At 37.1% G+C, this 21,814-nt stretch overlaps 3 protein-coding genes and 1 pseudogene across 7 annotated transcripts; 2 read left to right on the forward strand and 2 right to left on the reverse strand.

The window, feature by feature from the left end:
• Positions 1-4,909: 4,909 nt before the first annotated feature.
• Positions 4,910-8,678, reverse strand: LOC107733153 (synaptosomal-associated protein 23-like). Its single transcript, XM_016544681.1, has 8 exons — positions 8,578-8,678; positions 8,114-8,198; positions 7,556-7,597; positions 7,369-7,417; positions 6,842-6,959; positions 5,879-6,010; positions 5,515-5,659; positions 4,910-5,198 (listed from the first exon to the last, which is right to left on the reverse strand). The coding sequence occupies exons 2-8, from the start codon at positions 8,168-8,170 to the stop codon at positions 5,139-5,141; spliced, it is 603 nt and encodes a 200-aa protein (XP_016400167.1). The 5' UTR covers positions 8,171-8,198; positions 8,578-8,678; the 3' UTR covers positions 4,910-5,138.
• A 2,364-nt stretch (positions 8,679-11,042) lies between these two features.
• LOC107733150 (synaptosomal-associated protein 23-like) lies at positions 11,043-16,507 on the reverse strand. 2 transcript variants are annotated; one of them, XM_016544675.1, is made up of 8 exons: positions 16,343-16,507; positions 14,323-14,437; positions 13,395-13,436; positions 13,125-13,173; positions 12,858-12,975; positions 12,498-12,671; positions 11,328-11,472; positions 11,043-11,242 (listed from the first exon to the last, which is right to left on the reverse strand). In XM_016544675.1, exons 2-8 carry the CDS (start codon positions 14,377-14,379, stop codon positions 11,183-11,185), a joined length of 645 nt encoding a protein of 214 aa, XP_016400161.1. In that variant the 5' UTR covers positions 14,380-14,437; positions 16,343-16,507; the 3' UTR covers positions 11,043-11,182. The 2 variants fall into 2 exon arrangements, with proteins under 2 accessions (XP_016400161.1, XP_016400160.1); XM_016544674.1 differs by lacking the exon at positions 16,343-16,507 and adding an exon at positions 16,151-16,310.
• Positions 15,789-21,207, forward strand: LOC107733152 (coiled-coil domain-containing protein 28A-like). Of its 4 annotated transcripts, none has more exons than XM_016544676.1 (6): positions 15,789-16,018; positions 18,882-19,053; positions 19,156-19,319; positions 19,399-19,553; positions 19,656-19,678; positions 20,572-21,207. In XM_016544676.1, exons 1-6 carry the CDS (start codon positions 15,943-15,945, stop codon positions 20,624-20,626), a joined length of 645 nt encoding a protein of 214 aa, XP_016400162.1. In that variant the 5' UTR covers positions 15,789-15,942; the 3' UTR covers positions 20,627-21,207. The 4 variants fall into 4 exon arrangements, with proteins under 4 accessions (XP_016400162.1, XP_016400164.1, XP_016400163.1 ...); XM_016544678.1 differs by lacking the exon at positions 15,789-16,018 and adding an exon at positions 17,839-18,068; XM_016544677.1 differs by lacking the exon at positions 15,789-16,018 and adding an exon at positions 17,841-18,056.
• Positions 21,208-21,609: 402 nt separating this feature from the next.
• Positions 21,610-21,814, forward strand: part of LOC107733166 (epithelial cell-transforming sequence 2 oncogene-like) — an 8,139-nt pseudogene continuing 7,934 nt past the window's right edge.

Genomic DNA, 21,814 nt, shown 5'->3' on the forward strand with positions numbered 1-21,814 from the left:
GAATGCTTGATGATGCTGCCAAGCATAATGCACTTTTAAGGTTTTCTGTTTGCATTCACAGGCAGTTGACTCTAATTATAAGAGCTTTTGAAACCTTAAAGAGCATGAAGAACTTGTATGTTAATGCACCAAGATAATACTATGAAAATATAAGTTCAGATCTGCAAATTGTGTACTATGAATTCTATTATTTTTTTTTTTTTTTAGAAGTCTGATATTTTGGCATGACAAATCAATTTGTTTATTGGCCTAGGCTTGTTTGTGAGTACTTCACAAGAGTACTGTGAACCTGAGAGCTTGCCAGCAGATGCTTCCTGTCAGCGAGGTGTGACTTCCACAAGTGAGTGAACTCAAAGAAGAAAAGTCACAATCGCCGTCTTGACCCAAAAGCCCTAAGTGCCAGGTTTGTAGATGAGATCTTCTCTGTCTCTCACTATTGTGAGGTATCCTTATATCATTGTGGTAACTGAGTGATCGATTTTCACTTGATAACTGGGTTGTACAGTAGATATGTTGCTTTAACACCCTTAATGAGTCGTACAAACAAGGAAAAAGGTGGATTCTTGGGGTGGGAGGAAGTTTAAATGGCGGCAATGTTTTGGGTTCAGCTCAAGTGATGACTACCGTGGAATCTTGGAAGGGGTGGGGGGTGGTGGGTCTGACTCACTCCACACATCCAGGAGACTCAGTCACTCTTTCCACTCGACTCTTACAGTTGCTGCCAGTTCAGCAGAAACACTGCATGAAACTTCCCAAATCACTGTAGCTCTGCATTCAGACAGGAAGAACACATGCAGCTGTGTTTTCACAAAGATACTGGAATTTTTCAATTCAGTAGTCTAGAAGCATTAGTTTGCCCAGTACAGTATGAATACATGCTAACATTAGAAATATAGTATTGGATCCTATGTACTATTTTTATAAAACAGTAAGTTTGTTCACTTGAGTGACTGATATATCAGTCGAACAGCACAGGGTTTGTGTTTGTGCATTTCAGACAGACTGTCGGTCTGTGCATTGGTGGTGGAGATTTTTCAGTGACTCTTTCTGCAAGTTACAGCAATAAATGACGAGAAGTGGCTGTTTTGATGAGTGAGTCATTGAATCATTCATTAAGTTGATTTGTTCAAAATGCTGATTCATTCAGTATAAGTACCATCAAAGATTTTTGTATTGGCCCTGTCTCAAATGGTACGCTTGGAGGCTTGTGGACGAAAACAGATATCCCATTTGTTATTTTTGGATTCTGAAGGATGCTTACGAGCACTGTCTTTAAGACCACTAAGTAAAGAAAATCCAAGAACTATACAATTCTGTCATATGGGGCCAGTTGCATAAACTGCTTAGACTAGTCTTAAAAAGTTAGCCATTTATTTTTTTTCTTCAAGACTGGTCATAACTTTTTAAAATCGGTTACAGAAAGGTAGGTTGGTTTAATTTGAATCCAAAAAGCAAGACTGGTTACCCTTTGGCTAACTGCTAGTTGGTCAAACTATAGTTCTTAAGACAGTCTTAACATAGTGGCTATGTTTATGCAACTGGCCCATGGACATTACTTTAATATAGTCACCTCTGATAACAAATTACTTTTACCATGCATCTCCTGTAAAGCTGCTTTGAAATAATATGTATTGTGAAAAAGCAGTATACGAATAAACGTGAATTGAATTAAACTTTGGTGGAAAACTGCAATGGCTCTACTATTAGGAAAGCGTAATTGTCAACTTGAATTTGAATACAAACATTTAAAGTCTTAAGCATTTAAGGTTGAAATAATACAAGCTTTAAAGGGGTCATTTTTGTATTAGCCCTGTCTCAAATGGTACGCTTGGAGGCTTGTGGACGAAAACAGATATCCCATTTGTTATTTTTGGATTCTGAAGGATGCTTACGAGCACTGTCTTTAAGACCACTAAGTAAAGAAAATCCAAGAACTATACAATTCTGTCATATGGGGCCAGTTGCATAAACTGCTTAGACTAGTCTTAAAAAGTTAGTCATTTATTTTTTTTTCTTCAAAACTGGTCATAACTTTTTAAAATCGGTTACAGAAAGGTAGGTTGGTTTAATTTGAATCCAAAAAGCAAGACTGGTTACCCTTTGGCTAACTGCTAGTTGGTCAAACTATAGTTCTTAAGACAGTCTTAACATAGTGGCTATGTTTATGCAACTGGCCCATGGACATTACTTTAATATAGTCACCTCTGATAACAAATTACTTTTACCATGCATCTCCTGTAAAGCTGCTTTGAAATAATATGTATTGTGAAAAAGCAGTATACGAATAAACGTGAATTGAATTAAACTTTGGTGGAAAACTGCAATGGTTAGACTAGTCTTAAAAAGTTAGTCATTTATTTTTTTTCTTCAAGACTGGTCATAACTTTTTAAAATCGGTTACAGAAAGGTAGGTTGGTTTAATTTGAATCCAAAAAGCAAGACTGGTTACCCTTTGGCTAACTGCTAGTTGGTCAAACTATAGTTCTTAAGACAGTCTTAACATAGTGGCTATGTTTATGCAACTGGCCCATGGACATTACTTCCATCAGTGGCAAATTCTTTAAATGAAAACGCACTTACAGTCTGTGAGTCAGAACAGCCGGTATTGTAGTCTACTCTACCAGGATCAGGAAACAGTCCTCCATAAAATGGGCTGCACACATCTGAATATTTGGGTTGAACTGTTCTGGAACAGTGTTGTAAATACAACACTACTGCTGTTTCTGAAACCACGCCTTCTTTCTTTGCGTGCATATTTGGGCGGCATTATGCTAATATTTCCACATAGTGATGTAGATATGTGGGGGCGTGTTAGAACGAGCCATTTTAGATAGGCGTGGTTGACTCTTAACTTTTATAAAGAATATCTCTTTGGATTTGAGACTTTAGTCTTTGCAACTTTACAGATCTTCTTTATGCACCAAGAGCTTGTAACACTCCAAAGAGAAAGGAAAAATTGAAATCACATCATATGACCCCTTTAAAAAAAATCAATAGCATGTACAATATATTAAATCAAAGGTTCGCAAGCTTTTTGACTCCAAGACCTCCACATTATTGAAGATGACATTCAAAGGCCTCCCAAGATATTTTTGGCACTTTTGCTGCAATGACAAAGCAGATCACAAGTTATTGATTAATTGATTGAGTTATTAATTGAATTGATTGATTGATTGATTGATTGATAAACTAGGAGTAACAATATATTGAAATAATTAAATGCAATTATAGAAAAGTAAAGTCAAAAACTGAATGTTCTTCAAGATTTCTGCTTTTTATTACCAATGAAATTACATGACTTTTGTTTGAGGTTACAATGATTTTTTTAAAAGGTTTTTTTTTTTTACTCACAAATAGCAAACATATTTTAGTGGTTGATGTAACAAGATATAGTTTATATTCATTATAAAAATGTATTCGTTAAAAATGACAGTTGATGAGTGCATGACTTAAAATAAAGTCAGCTTACATCTTGATTTTTTTTTCTTCAGATTGATCACATTATAGCCCTGACGTCATTCAATTGTTTTCTGAGTTTTACAACAGTCAATCACTGTTTGTGGAGGCCAAAAGAAAGAGTGAGTAGTGTGGTACATGAAGTTGCAATTTTTCTTTTTTTTTTTTGCATATTCTCAAGGCTCCCCCTAGAGGAGGGGCTCTGATATTAAACTCACTACTGTCATTTGCAGGTTGGTTAATCCTATTTTGGCTTCATTTATAACTGTTTTTGACAGCAAAAATAGATTAAGTGAATGGCAATATTGTGTTTAAAATGTAAGCTCTTCTATATTAACATCATGCTTTTTAGACTGTTGCGTAAAATATCACAGTTGTGATGTTGGTCTGAATATCACTACATGCAATTATACAGTCTAGAGTAATTTACGAAAAGTCTGCCCATCATAGGTATCTCTGAAAATGAAGAAAAAGAGTCTAAAATGTTGGACTGCTTGATATAGGACTACTTTCAAGACGCAAGCAAACTCTGCTGCTCTTCACCACAGAAAATAATGTAGTAGGGCAAAGAAGACCACTACAGAACATATCTAACTAGAAAAAACTCATGTGACGAGAAAAACACAGGCGAGGAGAACAGGTGTTATAACTCATGGATGAGTCAGAATGTAATATCAAGTATAAACTTTAGGGGAAATATTCTAAATACATTTTAGGAATACCGCTATACAATACTAAACAGTGGTTATTACATACACTAGAAGAAATTACACAAGCAAGTTTGCAAGCAAAGCTGGCATGTGAGTTTATAGGACCCTTGGCCAGATTGTAAAAATGGTCTCTACTACTGTAAAAATTTTAATATTCATATAGTAAACGCACTGGCAAATCAACTTGCGGTGGCAAAGAAACAGCTTTCCTTTACTGCAGCGTCTCCCTTTGAGAACACAAATGATGACGGATAGTAGGTAGAAGGACGTGGATAATTAATCTAATGTGTTTTGTTCTGCTTTTATAGCCTATACTGTATGATCAGTTCTGAGAAAATTCTCTTACATAAGCAGAGAAAATGCTACATGCTTCTTCAGGCCTCCATCTTAGGAAGCACTTTTTTGTGGTTAGATTTCAAAACAGTCTAACAGCAACCTCTGCTGGTCATTGTTCACACAAATTAAAAGAGATTTTCATTCATTGACACTTTTGGGGCATTGCCCTATTTATAATTTAAATTCTGATCTGACCTGTCATATGGAGACTTTTAGTCTGAAAGATATTTAGACATACATTGCAATCAAGCTTTCCAAAAGCTCAATAATTATAATGCCTCGTTATGCAAATTACTGAAGGTCACAGCTCTGTCCAGATATTTACAAACATCAAGATAATAATAACAATAAAAAGGCACCAATGGCACAGAAAGAGTTAATGTCATGATGAAATGGAAGTAGCGGCAGATCTTTTCTTCCATATGATGATGTACATCTGAATGAAATGGATCATAGAAAAAGCAAAAATAAAAAATAAAAATAAATGTAGGATGGGAACTGCGGATCAGTTTCAGTTTATTTGTCATATGTACAAGTGTCAATGACAATATGGATGGGGGTCAACATTCACAAATTAATTGTTCACACTAAGATGTATAGAAAATATACAGTTTTGGTGGTCTTTCTGTATTTGTCTTATTGGTGTTTCCTGGCTTGTTTTTCTGCAGCAGCAACTTCACTTGTAATTGTTGCAGTCTGGCAAATAAAAAAATAAAATGAATGAATGAATAATTATATTAATAATAAATTGAGGAGTCACATTTGTCACAGTTGAGGAGTCTATCTATCTATCTATCTACCTATCTATCTATCTGTCTGTCTGTCTGTCTATCTAAACCAATATTTAAATTGATATTTGTTGACTTAATAAATGCAAACTTATAAAATGTCAGTGTGGAAAAGAGAAGTTGTCACACTAAGTGTGTACTGCCAGATATTGTAGATCTAAATGTCTTGATTGACAAATACACTTTACCTCAATGAATTCCATCTTGTTATTTAATAAGAGTACCTTATCATTGACATCATCAATTATTTTGATATGGTCGTCAATCCTGTCGCCAAAGTCCAGTGCCATGTTCTTTAAAATCTTAATGCGGTTGCCCATCTGATTCAGATTCTCTTCCATCTCATCTTCTCGATCATCATTTGTTATTCTTACAGAAACAATTGAAAACAATCATCACTTGAATTTCCAGCTAAGACCTTTAAGGCCACATCTATTAAATAAGCATATAGTTATGTAAATTAACAGCTTATGCCATATGGCAATGTATAACACAAATCTCCAGCTAACTTTATCATGTCAACAGACAGTCACATTTGATCTCTATGAGAGCTGGATTCTGTTACTCTCAGTGCTATTTTTCCCTCACCTTTTGATGTAGGGGCCAGTGGGGGCCTGCCCATCACGGACAACAGTCGGTTGGCTGGATACCATGTTCCGCTTGCTTTCTTTTGGTTTTCTGACCTGCTTTTTTCTCCAGTCATTCTTGGTGGACTTCAGTCTGACAGAGAATCCATTCAAATCCAAAGAAATACGTCAAATACAAGCACTGAGGTGAAAACCTTGAACTAAAAGTGCCAATTTAGCTTATTTTCGCTGCTGAAAAGTATGGCCAGGTTTGTTTATGCTGGTTAGTGTTGGTTTAAGGCTGATAATGGTGCAACATATAGCCTATTCACCAACAAAACATAGCTGATGAAGCTGTTATACCAGCATGGTATTTACAGTAAAGCTGGCAAACCAAGGAATTCTTGATGGTTAAGAACCTGGTGAGGATATCAATAGACCAACATTTCACATTAGGAACTAGTATCCAAAACACAACATTTGCTGTCATATACAGCAAGTCCTCTACTTTTGAATAATAAGCCTGAAGAAAGATGTAGCCAGCGGTTCTCAGCCTTTTTTTGACTTCACAGTTTCTACCCTATAAAATATTGTAGAGCTTTACATAACTAGAAAAAATTTATATTCATTTATTCATAAATTGTAATTTATTAGTTTACTTTTCCTGTTCTATAAAACCACACTTTCAAAATTAGACTTCTTTATATAACCAGGTTTTTCAAGACAGGGTTCCCTGGTTCAAAATTAGGGGAAGAATTCAAATAAAAAATATCTTGATTTTTGGATTTTGGATTTTTTCGCTTTCATTTAATGCTTATTTGGTCCCCAAATGGCCCCCGCCCTCTGGTTGAAAACTTCTGAAGTTGCCTATGTTTCAATATTGTACCACAGTTCCTTACTTCTTATTTGTGTTGTAATCGGAAACAGTGTAACTGCTTCAAATATATAACTTATTGTCATACATAAGATATTTGCTCTAGCCAACCTGTTGAAAGGGCACAAACAGAGGCCACAGCATTTGGACAGTTCATTCAAGTTTTTTCGAGCCTGTTTCATGTCCTGCTTGATCTGGTCCATTTCCTGTTCCACATTCTTTAGTTTTTCTAATATAAGAAAAAAGAGAATAAAGGTGCGGCAGTCATATTAGCAAAATTTCACATGCAAAACAGTATAGTATAGTACATATCTCTCACACAAGAGATCACTTTCCAACCAAGCAGCAAATTTGCTTGACCAACCTGAACCCAGGGCGAAATCTACGTTGGTAAACTTTTCACCTTTTTGTGCAGTTGTGTAGAAATGACTGTATTTCGAACATGAAATTTCACCAAGCAATGGCAAATGTGACTATAGTTCAAGAAATAACCATTTCATTGCTAGTTAATCTCCCGTGTACTCTAAACATCATCCATAAAGATCTACAGAAATGATTTAGTGTGAACAGGCCTCCAAATTGTGTGGTTATACTGAAGTAGACATCAGGAATCAGGTGTACTGAGATAAAGGACTCACCCCCCTGCTCATCTAGCATAGTCATTGTTTTGACCCCAACATTCAAACTCTGCAAAAATACACGTTTCAAGTTCAACTCTAAGCAATGAGCAAATGACAACAGCATTTTTGTGTGATAAATAACAACAATGTTTTTAAGGAGCACTCATGTGTCATTGGTTAAACTGGTTAAAAAAAGACCTCTTACCTCTTCTGTCATTTGTAACATTCGTCTAGTGCTTTCAAGTGACTGACAAACAAATACAAAGAAAGTTAGTAAAATGTTAACATCAAATATTTATGGAAGCTTGTTTTTGCCATGGGATAAAAAAGAAATAAATAAGGTAACTGACTATTTGAGAAAAATGAAATTAACAGAAAAGTCTGAATTGCTGGATATTAGAGAGAATTATCTGATGACGGAAATAAGCTTATATGTCACACATATGCACACACATAGGACAAAAGTATGTGTTAAATATTTCAGATGAATGAAGAGTGAATCCACACTACTACTACTGATAGACTGTGGTTGTAAAAAAAACTATTTCCACACTTCTCACAAAACCACATTTGACCTGGAAAATATCAAGATGGGGCAAAATAAGTATTTTTATCTTCGGTTTACAGAAATGAAAGAATGTTGCTTTCATATGAGCTGGGAATTTTACAGGAACTTGAAAACAGCAACTAATAAAAAAAAACCAAGAAGGATTCATCTCATCATCTTCTTATAAATACTCGTGGAATCCGATAACAAACTTACCTCATCTGTTAATTGGTTGGCTTTAATTATCATCTCCTCCTCTGACATGTCAGCCATTCTGCTGGCAAGAAACTTTACATACACTCTGGTAAAAGTATAAGTTAAATTTAAGATGATACATTTGCATATAATCAAAGACTGCCACAGAAATTCATGTCAAAATATGTATGACAATTATAAATGAAAAGAGAACAGTTCTTAGCCTCCCAATCAGAAATTATAATAATAAAACAATACACATCATGGTATGATTTAATCAAATCTTTTCTCTAACTTGGCATAAAACATGATTCATACCTCAGTAACAATCACCTCAACTTGATTAATTTAAGACACACTAAATAATCTATTAAGCAGCAGAATTTCAACAATAGAAAAAGTAAAAGTGACGATTGTCTACATAGTAGAATATTTTTGTGCCTCTTTTAGCTACTCTAAAAGTGTATGTGTATCTGTGAATTTACTCTCAAGATGCTCCAGTTCTGAGTGTTGTGATCATTCAGTTGTACATGTTAAAGTTTCCTCTTTGCATCACAAAAATCCCTCAGTGACAGTTGTGGGTACAAAAAAGGAGAAACAGTTTATTTACTCCTCTTTTTCATAACTTCTCATTAGTGATGCAGTCAGGAAGGGGCTGTTAAAGGTACTTGCCCAACCAATAACCACATCCCACCTCAACATTTACCTCTAATATTTAATCCAGACCAGAGCTCTCAGATTCTGAAGTTGTATGTTCTTTAAAATCATGTGTATGAACTTGTATGTTGATGAACCAATGCTTGGAGCCACAGTGTAACATATTTAACATGATTAGATAATGACAGGTATTGCAGCTGCCTTTGCTACTTCTAGTGGGCAACCATTCTTAACAGGAAGTGAGGTGGCAAAGTGGGGTGGGAAGGTATAGACAGTTTTTGACCTACATGGGAAAATACCCTGAGCTGTCCTTTTAACTGTGAATTTCTTTCTGTTTTCTAATAAATATAAAGTTTTACTATACAAGTAGCATCAAATACAAATAATTTTTCATCAGATTTTATTTTTACATTACATCCGATGTCGTATTACATTTGTCAGACTTTGTCAGGGAACAGGGCTGGCTGAAAACTTGAAGGATGGTTCCTCTGGCTCCACAGCATATGCGGACCCTCCTCAGCAGTCTCCTAAACAGCCGGACACAGAAAGTCTCAAAGGGAGTTGAAACAAAGGCACTGTCCTAGTTCTTGAGGCGTCAAATAATTCAAATAATTAAATCCTCCTGAGGAAGACCAGAGAAGAGTAGAACTATCCATGAACAGATGAAAGCTGGAATTAACAGAAAACAGCCCTCAGCTCTCAGCCATGGTAGATAAATAATGCCGGGTTCAGACTACACGATTTTAGCCCGATTTTGCCACTATTTGCTTGACATAGGGTGTCCTGGGGATTCGTAAACGACAATGGGCATCGGGACGCAAGATTCCATCGTTTTAGCACGTGTAGTGTGTCATAGTGGACGACAACCGATTCCAAATCTGCCATGCTTCACAACATCACGACAGAAAGACTAGCATGTTTATTTATTTATTTATTTTCCATCGTCCACGACGAGTTCTGTCACATTGGTGACGTTGACCAATAGCAGCACAGAAGCTCTTTCATACACAGGTTTCGATGCTTCACAACATCACGACAGAAAGACTAGCATGTTTATTTATTTATTTTTTTTCCATCGTCCACGACGAGTTCTGTCACATTGGTGACGTTGACCAATAGCAGCACAGAAGCTCTCTCATACACAGGTTTCAAACATGGCACAACCAAAGAGAGATGATGGTGCTGCTAGGTGGAATTATGAGATGGAGGAAAGGTTTGTGGAGCTGTGGCAACAGTACTCCTGCCTGCATGATGTGTCATCGAGGGACTACCACGACAGAACAAAGAAAGAAAAATGCTGGCGAACTAACGTATAGCGGAAGCGCTTCAGCAATGTTTAGCCTACACTCGTTTTCGGAAGTCAGTCGCTAGTTCCGCCTTCTCGATGACATCACACGCGTCGTTAAAGACGGCAGGCGATGAATAGTCGGGAAGCAACGTGTAGTCTGACATGTTTCTTGTCCACGACACGACAAGATTTTAGGAGTCAAAATCGTGTAATCTGACACAGTGACTATCGTGACCGACAAAAATATCGTGTAGTCTGAACCCGGCACAGAACTCGTCAACTAACTAAGTGTATCCTACAATGCTAGTTTTGAAAATGCACTGGTGTATATACAGGCAATAAACACCTCAAATCCCATCTTCAAATTTTCATCATAAAATAAAGTAATGTGGCAGCACCCTCTACTGGTAAAGTCGACTCAACACACAAAAAGGGAAAACATCCAAGGAATTATTATACAGGCTTTATTAGCAGTAAAACATTGAAATGTCCAATTCCTATATAGCATGGTAAATTATTTCCCCCCCAAACATTGAACAGGACTAACTGTATTCACAAGGCCCATTAATGACTTTTAAGATGATTAAATAAGAGTATAATCAGTCATAGATCGAGCTAAACAGAAAACAAACATTATATCATTAGCCCAAACATATATCAACGACTATAAGGGCAGCATACCAGAACATTAAAAGTTCTGTCGTAAGTCTTTGGCCCCTCATTCAGTCTATTGAAGCAATTAGCCATGTTGACTGAAGTGCAGTGAGAGGGACGGACAAAACCCATCACCATCCCGAGAGATTAGACTCCATCCATTACAGACTGAGAGGAGCACAGTGAGCAAAGCCACAAAAACAACTGCACTCGGTGCGTCCAGCATATTTGTCTCATACATTAAGGGTGAAGACTTGATTGTACAGGAGGCTCTGAAATATATCTGTGTGCACGTGTCCAACTATTTACAATAGAACAAACAGAACGGTAAAAAAAAAAAAAGGCAGATGGCATTGGAAGAACTTAACTCACTTGCTGCAGTTCATTGCTGTGAAGCAGAAAGTGTGTGTGTGTGTGTGTGTGTGTGTGTGTGAGAGAGAGAGAGAGATCAAACAATCAGGCTCCTGAGCGATGCTGGCAGTGTCCATTCTCTACAGAAGTTTGTTGGCTCGCTGGTTGGCTTCATCAATGCGAGCTTTATTCATATCAGCCTGGGAAAAATTTAAATAAATAAATATTAATATTTTCAGAGGTCTACTTCATTAGACCTCTGGCTGTTTGATGGTGTAGCTTTACCTTATCAGTGATGCGGTCAATGGTTTTGTTCTGTTTGTCGATCTCATTGCCCATATCCATGGCCAAATTCTTGAGATTCCCGATGATGCTGCCCACCTGCTCCAGATTCTCCTCCATCTCATCTTCTCGTGCATCATTTGTTACTCTTTTGGGAAAGCAGAAATGTCAACATGTATTTATGTGGCAGGGCAAAGACAATGTATACAATCGGAGTTATATTTAAAAAATGTCCTGACTCTTCCAAGCTTTATAATGGCAGTGAATGGGTGTTGAGATTTTGAAGTCCAATAAAGTGTATTATAAACCGTAATCTCTAGCTTCCGCTAACTGTAGTATGTGCATTCACAAGAGAGTGGTGTTCCAGCAGATGACATAGGACGTAGGCGTAGCGTAAGCTCTGGTTCAAAGTGATGAACGCGGAAGCGCAGTCAAAGACTATAAATATACAAAGACAATTCACTGCTATTACTTATGAATGGGAGAAACTGCAACACGCAATATGGCGGAATAGTCCCGCCTTCTAACTGAAAGAGCCAATCGCTGATTGGTAAACTTATTGCGTCACTGCAGCTGCTGTTAGAAGCTCCGGTTCCCATAGAAACCTGAGACTAGCACTTATGACTGCACATGCGCATTGGCTGGTCTAGCCTGAAAAATACGCTTTTTTTAACACTATTTGAGCATAAGGAACAACATTCATGGGGCAGTTCATTTCAGATTTTGATGCTGATTTGAAATATGAAACTTAATTGTGAGTTCAGCAGGCACTTTTTGAGATTTCAGGATTCCCCCATTCATTTAGATAGGACTTGGTCTTGGATGCCCGAAATAGCTGCAGGGAAGCGTTGCAAATATGGCTGCAGAGTGAACAGACTTTCCTTGAAAGAGACTTTGGCGCAGTGGAGAGAGCAAAACAAAACACCGGTCACAAATTAGAAGTATAAAACGAGGAATATGTTTTATAAAGTTTTAATAATACACACCTAAGATGTCATATACACGTAGGATGGCTTGAGGGTGAGTAAATCATGGGGTCATTTTCATTTTTGAGTGAACTATACCTTTAACATATGGTTCTCATTTACTTGCTTTAAACAATTGATTCAAATCAAAAGATTCAAGTCTGACACTGGATGAATTCCCATTATTTAGTGCTATTTTTCCCCTCACCTCTTGATGTAGGGGCCAGATCCACCCGCTGACCCACCCGAAACAGCCTGTCCATTGCGAACACCAGTAGGCTGGCTGGATACAACACCACCCTCTTTTCTGTCTGTACTGGAGTTGTCACTACCTGTGCCCCAAGTCTTCTTATATCTCCCATCATGCTCAATGGAAGTCACTCTGAAAGAAAGGAGGTTTTTAATACTCTCATTAACTCCAGAAAGATCTTATGACAATTCATTTAATTTCAATAATATGCAAAGAGAAGTCCCCGCAAAAATACTACTGAATTTAATGTTATATAATACAACACAATGCAGAATATTTTAAATCCAGGAGCTTAGAAGTGGAGTTATAATAGCGAACCTGTCACATGGGCACACGCACAGGCCACAGCATTTGGACAGATCAGTCAGGTTCTTCTCAGCCTGCCTCATGTCCTGATTGATCTGGTCCATTCCTTGATCGACTCGCCTCAGTTGCTCTGATCAAGACAGAATGAAGCAGATGAAATGAGGTCTTAACAAGCCAGAATCTCCTAAATGAAGTTCTTACAGATTATAGCAATGGTTTAATGTGATTAACAAAGTAGGTTTCAGGAATGAGGAGGAATGGAATGGTGCAGTCACTTACCTCCCTGCTCATCCAGCATGGTCATTGTTTTGACACCGGTCTCGCGGCTCTGAAAATATACATATACTTGTATCAAGATTTATATAACTCAAATGCAGGTGGTTGTGAGCGTTCATGAATCTGTACTAGTGCTGTCAAAGCGATTAATCGTGATTAATCATATCCAAATTAAAAATTTGTTTACATAATATATGTGTATATTTACATGTATATATAAATACACACACGTATATATATATGTGTGTGTATATATATATATGGAACTCTTACCTCCTCTGACATCTGTAGCATCCGCCTAGTGCTTTCAAGTGACTGAAAGAAACAAAATGCACATATTCAAAAGGTAGTCAAATAACTACGGTAATGTGACACAGCCCTTATTCTGTTGAACATTCATTTGATGCAAACATCAAATAAAACAATGCACACTGAACACTTTAGTGCATCTGGCTCATGAAGCCACAAAGGGTAGATATTTATGAGAAAAAAAAACATAAACTGGCAGTTAAATACAGAAAGTGTCAGAAATGTGAAAAGCCTAGATAATGCTATGAAACCATGCAAGGAACACAAGATGTACACAGTAATGGGGAGGCATATTGGCATAACTGTGAAAAATAAAACATTTCCAAATAGGGCTATTAAGAAACCAGCTATTGTTAATCCACTTTTGACCTATTACATTCTAATGGTGCTTAAAAACTAATTGCACATTCACAGTAAAAACATGTAAAGTGGGTGGGGGTTTCATGGATCTCTTGTTTACCCCCAGTCACCCATGCTTTGGTGCATGAGTACAGTGTCCCCTTCATGCTATTAGTCTTTATTACAGCACACAGGCTCATGTAAGTCCCTTTAGAGGCAGCAAGAAAGAGAAAGAGAGAAAGAAACAAAGTTATGAGTAAAGCAAGAAAGGAGGATGTTAACATTATCTGACGATTTTAGTAGCACGGAAGATCCCAAAGCCAAAAAGAATACATGAAGAATATTATTTTACAACTGTTAGTGCATGAAACGTTTAATTAGGTTGAGAAACAGAGCAATTAAATTGCGAGTAAAGAGAGAAAGACTTCGCAGTGACTTTGCTGTCACAAACAATGAGTTGGCGCATATACAGGAACTTGCAAAATCACATCTAATAAAAAACAATTTAATTGCTTTTTTGTTATATGGCTATAGTAATAGATGACAAGCATACCTCATCTGTAACATGGTTGGCTCTCAATGTGATGTCCTCCACTGTCATGTCTGCCATCTTGCTGGTGTCCAAGTTTGCTGCCCCTCCTGTGGCCTTAAGCTCTACGCTCTGGGGTCTGCAGATTAGAGGTAAGAGGTCAAAGTTCAGTCATAGCCACACAAACAAAGGTGCCCACAGAAAAAGCTTTCCCATGGAAATTTACCACCTGGAATATGAAGGAAATACTGTCATCATTACTCAGCCTCATGTTGCTCAAATGATCTTATTTAATGTTCAACTCCATAAAGTAGTCCATACAACTCATTCGCTATTTTTCCAATGATATACTGCAAGTTTCGTGACACAAGGCTGAGTAGATGACAAAATTGTGGGTGAGAAAGTGCAAATATATAATGAAAATAAAGACATTCAGCATGGACAGTGATCATCAGTTGTCAATTGTTTTAAAAGTAATGACAAAGTCGATAAAACATGTTATTTAAAAGTTACACCTCAGAGAACGTCAAGAGGATATAAACAGTACAGACAACACATTTACTCAGCGCAGATTATACGCCCTAAAACTGAAAATGCGCATGTCTGTGCTGTTTAAAACACTGTTAACAATAGTGTGAGATGGGTGTGAGAGAGATACAAGAGAAGTGTGATGTTTCTATCAAGATTTTGTGTTCCACATAAGACACATGCCATCTTGCGGTGTATTTCATTGCAAAGAATCCTGAAGAGCAGAAATACTCATAAAAAATTAATGGATAAACAGATACTGAGGACACTACAAGTCAATTATCGACTAGTATATAACTGTCCCAGCTTATAAAAATCTCACATGCACTGTAGTAAAACTGCGGTAAAAAGACTAATAAAGTGCTTATGAGTGTGTAACAGGTCTGTCTGCACACAGGAAACAGATCTCATATGTCTTTTCCTTCATTTCTACAGCCTTTTCCTGTTTCAAATTCCAACAAGGTAGACGCAAATTCACACAAACAAACTTAAAAGAATATTTCAGCCAAAATGTTTCACTCGTGTTGTTCCAAACCCGCATGACTTGATTTCTTCTGTGTAGCACAAAAAAAGACAAAAGATGCAATGAAAGATAATAATGACCGAGGCAAATTCTGCCTTACATTTGCTTTTGTGAAAGTCATTCAGGTTTGGCACAACATAAGGGTGAATAAATGATGACAGAATTTTCATTTTGGGGTAAGTTATCCCTTTAAACTCACTTCTTATCCACTCATCTTACTTATCCAAGGTTCTTTTTAACAACAGGTGTGTTTTAAGGGGATTAGCATGATCCTGAATGTCAACGTTACAGACTTCATTGAACAGTCCATCCATGAGAAACGCCTCTTTAAGAATTAAGCATTTCCAGCTTGTCAACAAAAACAGGTTCTTCAAGGTACGGTCATTACGTCATGTCTCTTACACCATTTTCACTGTATTCTGCATCAGACACGCTATAAACAGCACTATCTGGACCTGCATTATGTTCATATGGGATTAAACTACAATATGAAGATCTGACAAATCCTCCACACTGACATACAGGAAACCACACATATTTGTTTCTTAAAGAAGAAAACCAAATCTTATCAGAGAGTATAATCTGACATTGCAATGATGTTTAACGCTGCTGATTCCAAGATGTACGGTTTACACCCAAAGCCAGAAGGACGGAGCACAATTTCGTCAGGTAACGTTAAATAAATGAGCGCGATAAGAAAGTTAGTACCGTACTTTGAAAGTGGGGAAAGTCCTCGTGATTTTCCCAAGTCTCCAAGATCCCAACACCACTATTTACGGTCGGTTTTTTTTTTTTACTTACGGTTTACTCATGATGTTTCACGGTGTTCTTTATCGCTAACTTACTGATAAAATGTGTTTGTTTATTTAAGACAGAAGTAGGTGAGTTGGTCTCGTATTCAGTTCCGCTTTGGGGAAGTAGAAACGCATTAACATCCTCTTGTTTTTAAATACTGGACGCAACCTGGAGCACAACGATTCACTCGCTACTTACTGAGGTTGATTCCGGGACAGGATAAGGATAAGACTGGGATCGATCGGTCTACGTCTTTAGAAAGCGTTTATTGTTCGCGCTGATCCAAACTCTCCGAAATTCCTTCAGACAGAGCATGACAATGGTGCGCATGCGCAGTCATATGACAGGTGACTTGGTGCGCATGCGTCAAAGAGAAGCGAGTATAAATAGAAAAGGTAATTATTAATTACACTAGAAAGGATGGGGTGAAGCGTTTATTTGAGGTAGTTAATAATTTAATAGATCACTCAATAAATAGAAAAATATATATTATTACTTAGTTCCTGTATAAAAAAAAATAAAATAAGAAGAGACGTGGCTGTTTCTGGTGCGTCATTAGAGTAATGATTTTTTTAAATATATGACATTTAATTGGACCACTGTAGCGATTTAGTGGCTTTTTAGTGGATCTTTAAGTGGCTGTCTGTATCTGGTTTATTATACAATATTTCAAAAGAACTAACCAGTCAGACTTCCATTTAAATGTTTTTTTTTTTAAATTGGATTAAAAAATGGGATTAAAACAAGAAGAAGAAAGAACGGGAAGATGGCTTTATAACATCCAAAGAAATGCTGGTAAAGGTAGAGTAACAAGGAGAAATAGAAAGGAATAAATAATTATTTAGATTTGGGCATACAGCACTTAATAGTACCTTGTATAAAATAGGAAAACATGAGACAGAAAAATGTGAGCATTGTAATTAACAAGAAAATGAAGAGCATGTTGTAATGAAAATGCCCAAAGTATAATAGTGAAAGGAAAACAATGATTTGATTTTGAATTAATATTAAGTTTGATTTAACAAACATATTACAAAGGTACTCATGTGACGAAGGTTTTGATTTTTTTTAATGCAATATCTGAAAAAGACTGAATTAGATAAAAGAATGTAGGTGTGTAAGGGATACTGGGAAAAGGGTTGTGTGACCTTGGCCCACACCCCTAACCAGCACGTGGCGGTATATACCTTAAAGTTGTTTGCCAACTGCCATAAAAAAAAATTAAAAAAAACACAAGAAGAAGAAGAAGTGCTCTTTTGGTGAAGAAAAAGTACACACTTATGAGTGTGTAGTAGAAGAGTACGCAAGCTGTGGGACATACTACGTCCGCTCTGTCGCATCCTTTCACTGACTGGCCTGTCAAAAATCTTGTCACAGTTAACATCCTCCACATTTCATTTCATTTAACTTCCTACCGTACTGGAGAGAAAAGAAGTAGCACGTTCTTTTTTGAATTATTAGTAACTCAAACCCCGTTATCTAAACCTCACGGTCGAGCACATCCGCCATGTTTGTAGTTTTTTAACGCTTTTTAAATCGTGTTTGTAGTTCTGAACCGAATCCTTCGCCAAAGCGCAATGAATTGTGGGCAATATTAGCCATTAGAGTGTGCACGGATCCACACTTAAAAAATCTTCCTGAAATAGTAGACCATCCGGGGACTTTTGGCATACTCTTTTCAACATAATATGCTTTGGGACACGTTCTAATCTCACATACTAATAAGGATGGATAGTATGAACATTGGGACGCAGGGCGTGTTGATATCACCACGATGACGTGAAAATCCCGGAAGTGCCTTTTGTAAACTTGCTGGTCAGCTGTGCCAACTTTAGAGCAGCCTAATCTCATCGAGAATGTCTTTCAAAGGGGATAATATTTCAGTCTAAAAAGTGGAGTCTTCCTTTGTGCGGTAAAATTATACTTGTATGCTGTCGACTACAATGGTGCATGCGTTACTACACTGCCCTCGTGATTATTAGGCATGTTGTTCACGACTCACGCCGCACTTGACTCGCTCGCATATTATTTACATGTTGCGTGTTACTGTAAAACAGGATTAGAAGCGCGTGTTAATACACGCGATAAGACTGTTTAATATCACCGGGCATTGTTTATATTAAGTTTGATTGCGGTGTGAATTATTTTGTCGCCTGCTCATCATGAACAAAACGCTTAACATTCTACTGTAATCTCGGATAAGTGGTTCTCAGCTGGGGGGTCAGGGGCCCGCTAGGGGGCCTTCCGCGGAGGCTACAAAATTAATTTAAAATTATTTCAAATGTATATTTTATTCGGATTTATATTATTTAAAAGTTATATTCCAAAATCTGACTTCATTACAATGCTATATACTGCTAAAAATTAAGTCAGGTTTTTATTTTTATTTTTATTTTTTTTATTTATCCTCCCAATAACTGTTGTTTTTATAGCAGAACATACAGTTCTTGAAACTTCTGGAGTCATGCAAACTAATTGTGGTTCATTATGGTAGTGTCAACACCCTTTCTAGTAATACAAAGTTTGGAAATATATTGGCCTACATATGGGGCTTTTAAATGTTGTCTTGGAAAATGGGGGGCTTGTAGTCAAAAAGGTTGGGAACCTCTGGATTATGTAACATTACCAAAACTGAAGCTTGCAGGGCATCATTATCAAATATATGGTTTTAATGTAAACTGAAATTCCTTAAAACTTGTCAGGCTCCTCTGCTTATAAGTATTATTTTATTCTGTAGGTAATTTGGATGACACAATGGAGGAAAAGAATAAGAAACGTAAAAGCCCAAAACCGTCTTCCAACCAGCCTCCTCCCCCAATCACTGCCCGGAAAACGACAACATCCGGCAGCAGATCATTCGGTGTTGGTGGTGTGGTCACACACTCCAGTCAGAGGACAAAGTATCGCAGGTGAGTGTCATCTATCATCGTATTAAATCTGTGTAAGTTATTAAAATTGCAGTTTCATATTTCACTCTTCATATTTTGGTTCATTTATTTATTTTGTTTTAGGGGAGTGCGAGACAAACCAAGGCCTCAGAGTCAGTCGAGTAAGAGTAACCAGTCTGTCCGCATCCAGCACTCGTTTCTCACAGATGTGTCCGATGTTCAGGAGATGGAGAAGGGGCTGCTCAGCCTTCTTAATGACTTCCACTCTGGAAAATTACAAGCCTTTGGTAAGCTCTTACAGTATGGTGCAGCTATATTAAAGTGTGTTTACAGTTTTGATTGAAATCAGAATCTTCTCTGAATCAGGCAATGAGTGCTCCATCGATCAGATGGAGCATGTGAGAGAAATGCAGGAAACACTGGCTCGTCTGCACTTCGACCTGTATGGAGAAGTGGATGAGTTGCCAGAAGACCAGAGGAAGTCCGCCTATGACACTAACATGGATAAACTGTTATTAAATGTAAGCAAAGCAATATTAAATAATTGGTCATGAAATCCACAAATCTGAGTTCTTTCATGCAATTGTCCAGACAGTCTAATGAAGTTCACTTTTTCCCTTCAGCTGGAAGAGTTAAGCTCCTCAATGTATCCTTTCATGGTTTTAACAGTTATGTCGATGACTTTCAAATGGATGCTGTTATAGTGGTTAGTTAAAGAAATAGTTCACCCAAAAATGAAAATTTGCTAAAAATGCACTCTCCCTCAGGTCATCCAAGATGTCAGTAAGTTTGTTTCTTCATTGGAACAGATTTGGAGAAATTTAGCATTGCATTATTTGCTCACCAATGGATCCTCTGCAGTGAATGGGTGCCGTCAGAATGAGAGTCCAAACAGATGATAAAAACATCACAATAATCTTCCTGTAATCCAGATGACTCCAGTTCAACAGTTAACATCCCTTAGTGTTTGTAAAGCCATAACAATCCATAACAACGCATCCTCCAGTGAAATGTTTATATGTTGAATATGTTTAGAACTCTTTTTGCTTGTAAACGGTGCTTGATCAGTGAATATTTCTCTGAGTCAGACGAGATAACTTTTTCACTGGAGTAGGCAATGTTATGGATAGATGACTTTTATTTTAGCTGGAAGCTGAAGGTAAAAACTTCTTGATGAGTTTGTTTCTTAAAAAACACGCAGTTTTTTGCTCATGCATGCATATTACTTGTGGATTATTGTAAGGTTTTTATCAGATGTTTGGACTCATTCTTACTGGCTGACTGCAAAACATAAATTTTTAATGCAAAACGTATATCTACTTAGTAAATGATCTGACTCATTTCAAAGCATGCATTTTCGGGTGCAATAATATAATTATTGAATACATACAAGTTGTCCAACACATTCCTACTAATTGCATGATCTGACAGCAGCATGCTACATCCTTAAAATCAAACTGTTCTTTTACAGGTTGTCTAACACAAGTCATTTCTTTTATGCCTTGACGGAGTATAAAATCCTTAACTGTAATTCCTTAGACAAAAGCTTAACCTTGCTGACTGTCAAGATGTCCCCAGAACTTCCAGCATGTGAACTACAAAGGCTCTACCATGGAGAATACTGTGTGCATATTTAGCACAGAAAAGCTGTGGAGAAACACCAGTATTACAGTCATATCGGTGACACTGTGGATATGAAACTTGTAGAATTGGTCAGCTTGTTTGCACTGTATAGTTTTGTAGATATGATATCAAAGAACAAATCCAAACAGTCGTGATGAAATGCCCACTTGTCTTTCTCATCACATCATTTCATCACAAGAAATATGTGTTCATAAGGTAAAGTTAGCATTGTGACTTCTAATCTTATGTCTTAAATGTCGCCTTGGAGTTGTACAATAGCAGCACCTTTGCATTATCACTAATTCACTTTGATGGGCTCATTTTGTATTTATATATGTCCTGTCTTAAGGGAATGAATAGAAAGATAATGGCAGGATGTCAGTTTGCTGAGACTGCAGAATTGAAGTAAAATAATATTGTATATTTTTGCTTATAGTCATATTTACATATTTTATTTTGATTTAAAATGTTGGAAAAGTAAAGTAACCTACTGGCTGATTGTTGATTAAACTTTTTATTCATGCATGCATCAATAAAGTTCAAGTTGTATTACCTTACATCTGATTTCTCAATGACGTAGATTAACATAAATGTATTCATTTAGATTACGTATTTAACATACGTAACATAAATATGTAAAAAAAAAAAAAAATTCAAACAAGAGCTGCCGAAAGAAACACGATTCGTGTGAAGGAATTTGCAGAGCTTCATTTGTTATTTGGTCTCCAGGGAAACGAGTTTGTAAAGTAGGCGCTCGTTCCTGGACGTTTAACGTTACTCGAGGTTTGTTTAGAACTAAACTCCAGCCGATAACGAGCAGAAGCCCTCATTTTCGCGCAAAACTCGTGCTCATTTTATAGAGCGCATACGAATATGTCTCCGCTTGTTATTTTACCTACAAACAGGGAAAGACAGTTTTAGTTTTGGACTGTTTAAACTACTTTAACCGTTATTATGACGTCTGTGGAATTTAGAACCCATCATAAGTCAAAAACCCGCGGAAATCCGGAAATTATTAATCAATGGCAGATGAATGGAAGTGACTACAGACAGTCGTTAGACGCGTCGCGCTTTGACGGCACAGAAACCAGATTCAGTGCCTGGACGCCTGTGACAAATAAAGCATGTAACGTTAACCAACAGGTCAGAAAAAGTTTTT

Source organism: Sinocyclocheilus rhinocerous, unplaced genomic scaffold (genome assembly GCF_001515625.1).
Source record: "Sinocyclocheilus rhinocerous isolate Xijiao unplaced genomic scaffold, SAMN03320098_v1.1 scaffold8, whole genome shotgun sequence".
Taxonomy (NCBI): Eukaryota; Metazoa; Chordata; class Actinopteri; order Cypriniformes; family Cyprinidae; genus Sinocyclocheilus; species Sinocyclocheilus rhinocerous.

Bases quoted from the DNA above. Each gene is read 5' to 3' on its own strand.
- LOC107733153 (XM_016544681.1), bottom strand. From the start codon at position 8,170: ATGGCTGACATGTCAGAGGAGGAGATGATAATTAAAGCCAACCAATTA. The intron at 6,960-7,368 runs GTGAGTCCTTTA...TTCTTATATTAG, and splicing joins TATGCTAGATGAGCAGGGGG to AAAAACTAAAGAATGTGGAA. The intron at 5,660-5,878 runs GTGAGGGAAAAA...TGTTTCTGTAAG, and splicing joins ACTGGCCCCTACATCAAAAG to AATAACAAATGATGATCGAG.
- LOC107733152 (XM_016544676.1), top strand. From the start codon at position 15,943: ATGATGTTTAACGCTGCTGATTCCAAGATGTACGGTTTACACCCAAAG. The intron at 16,019-18,881 runs GTAACGTTAAAT...TTTATTCTGTAG, and splicing joins ACGGAGCACAATTTCGTCAG to GTAATTTGGATGACACAATG. The intron at 19,320-19,398 runs GTAAGCTCTTAC...TCTCTGAATCAG, and splicing joins TGGAAAATTACAAGCCTTTG to GCAATGAGTGCTCCATCGAT.
- LOC107733150 (XM_016544674.1), bottom strand. The intron at 13,174-13,394 runs GTAAGAGTTCCA...GTATATTTTCAG, and splicing joins TGCTACAGATGTCAGAGGAG to AGCCGCGAGACCGGTGTCAA. The intron at 12,672-12,857 runs GTTCGCTATTAT...CCTTTCTTTCAG, and splicing joins TGCGTGTGCCCATGTGACAG to AGTGACTTCCATTGAGCATG.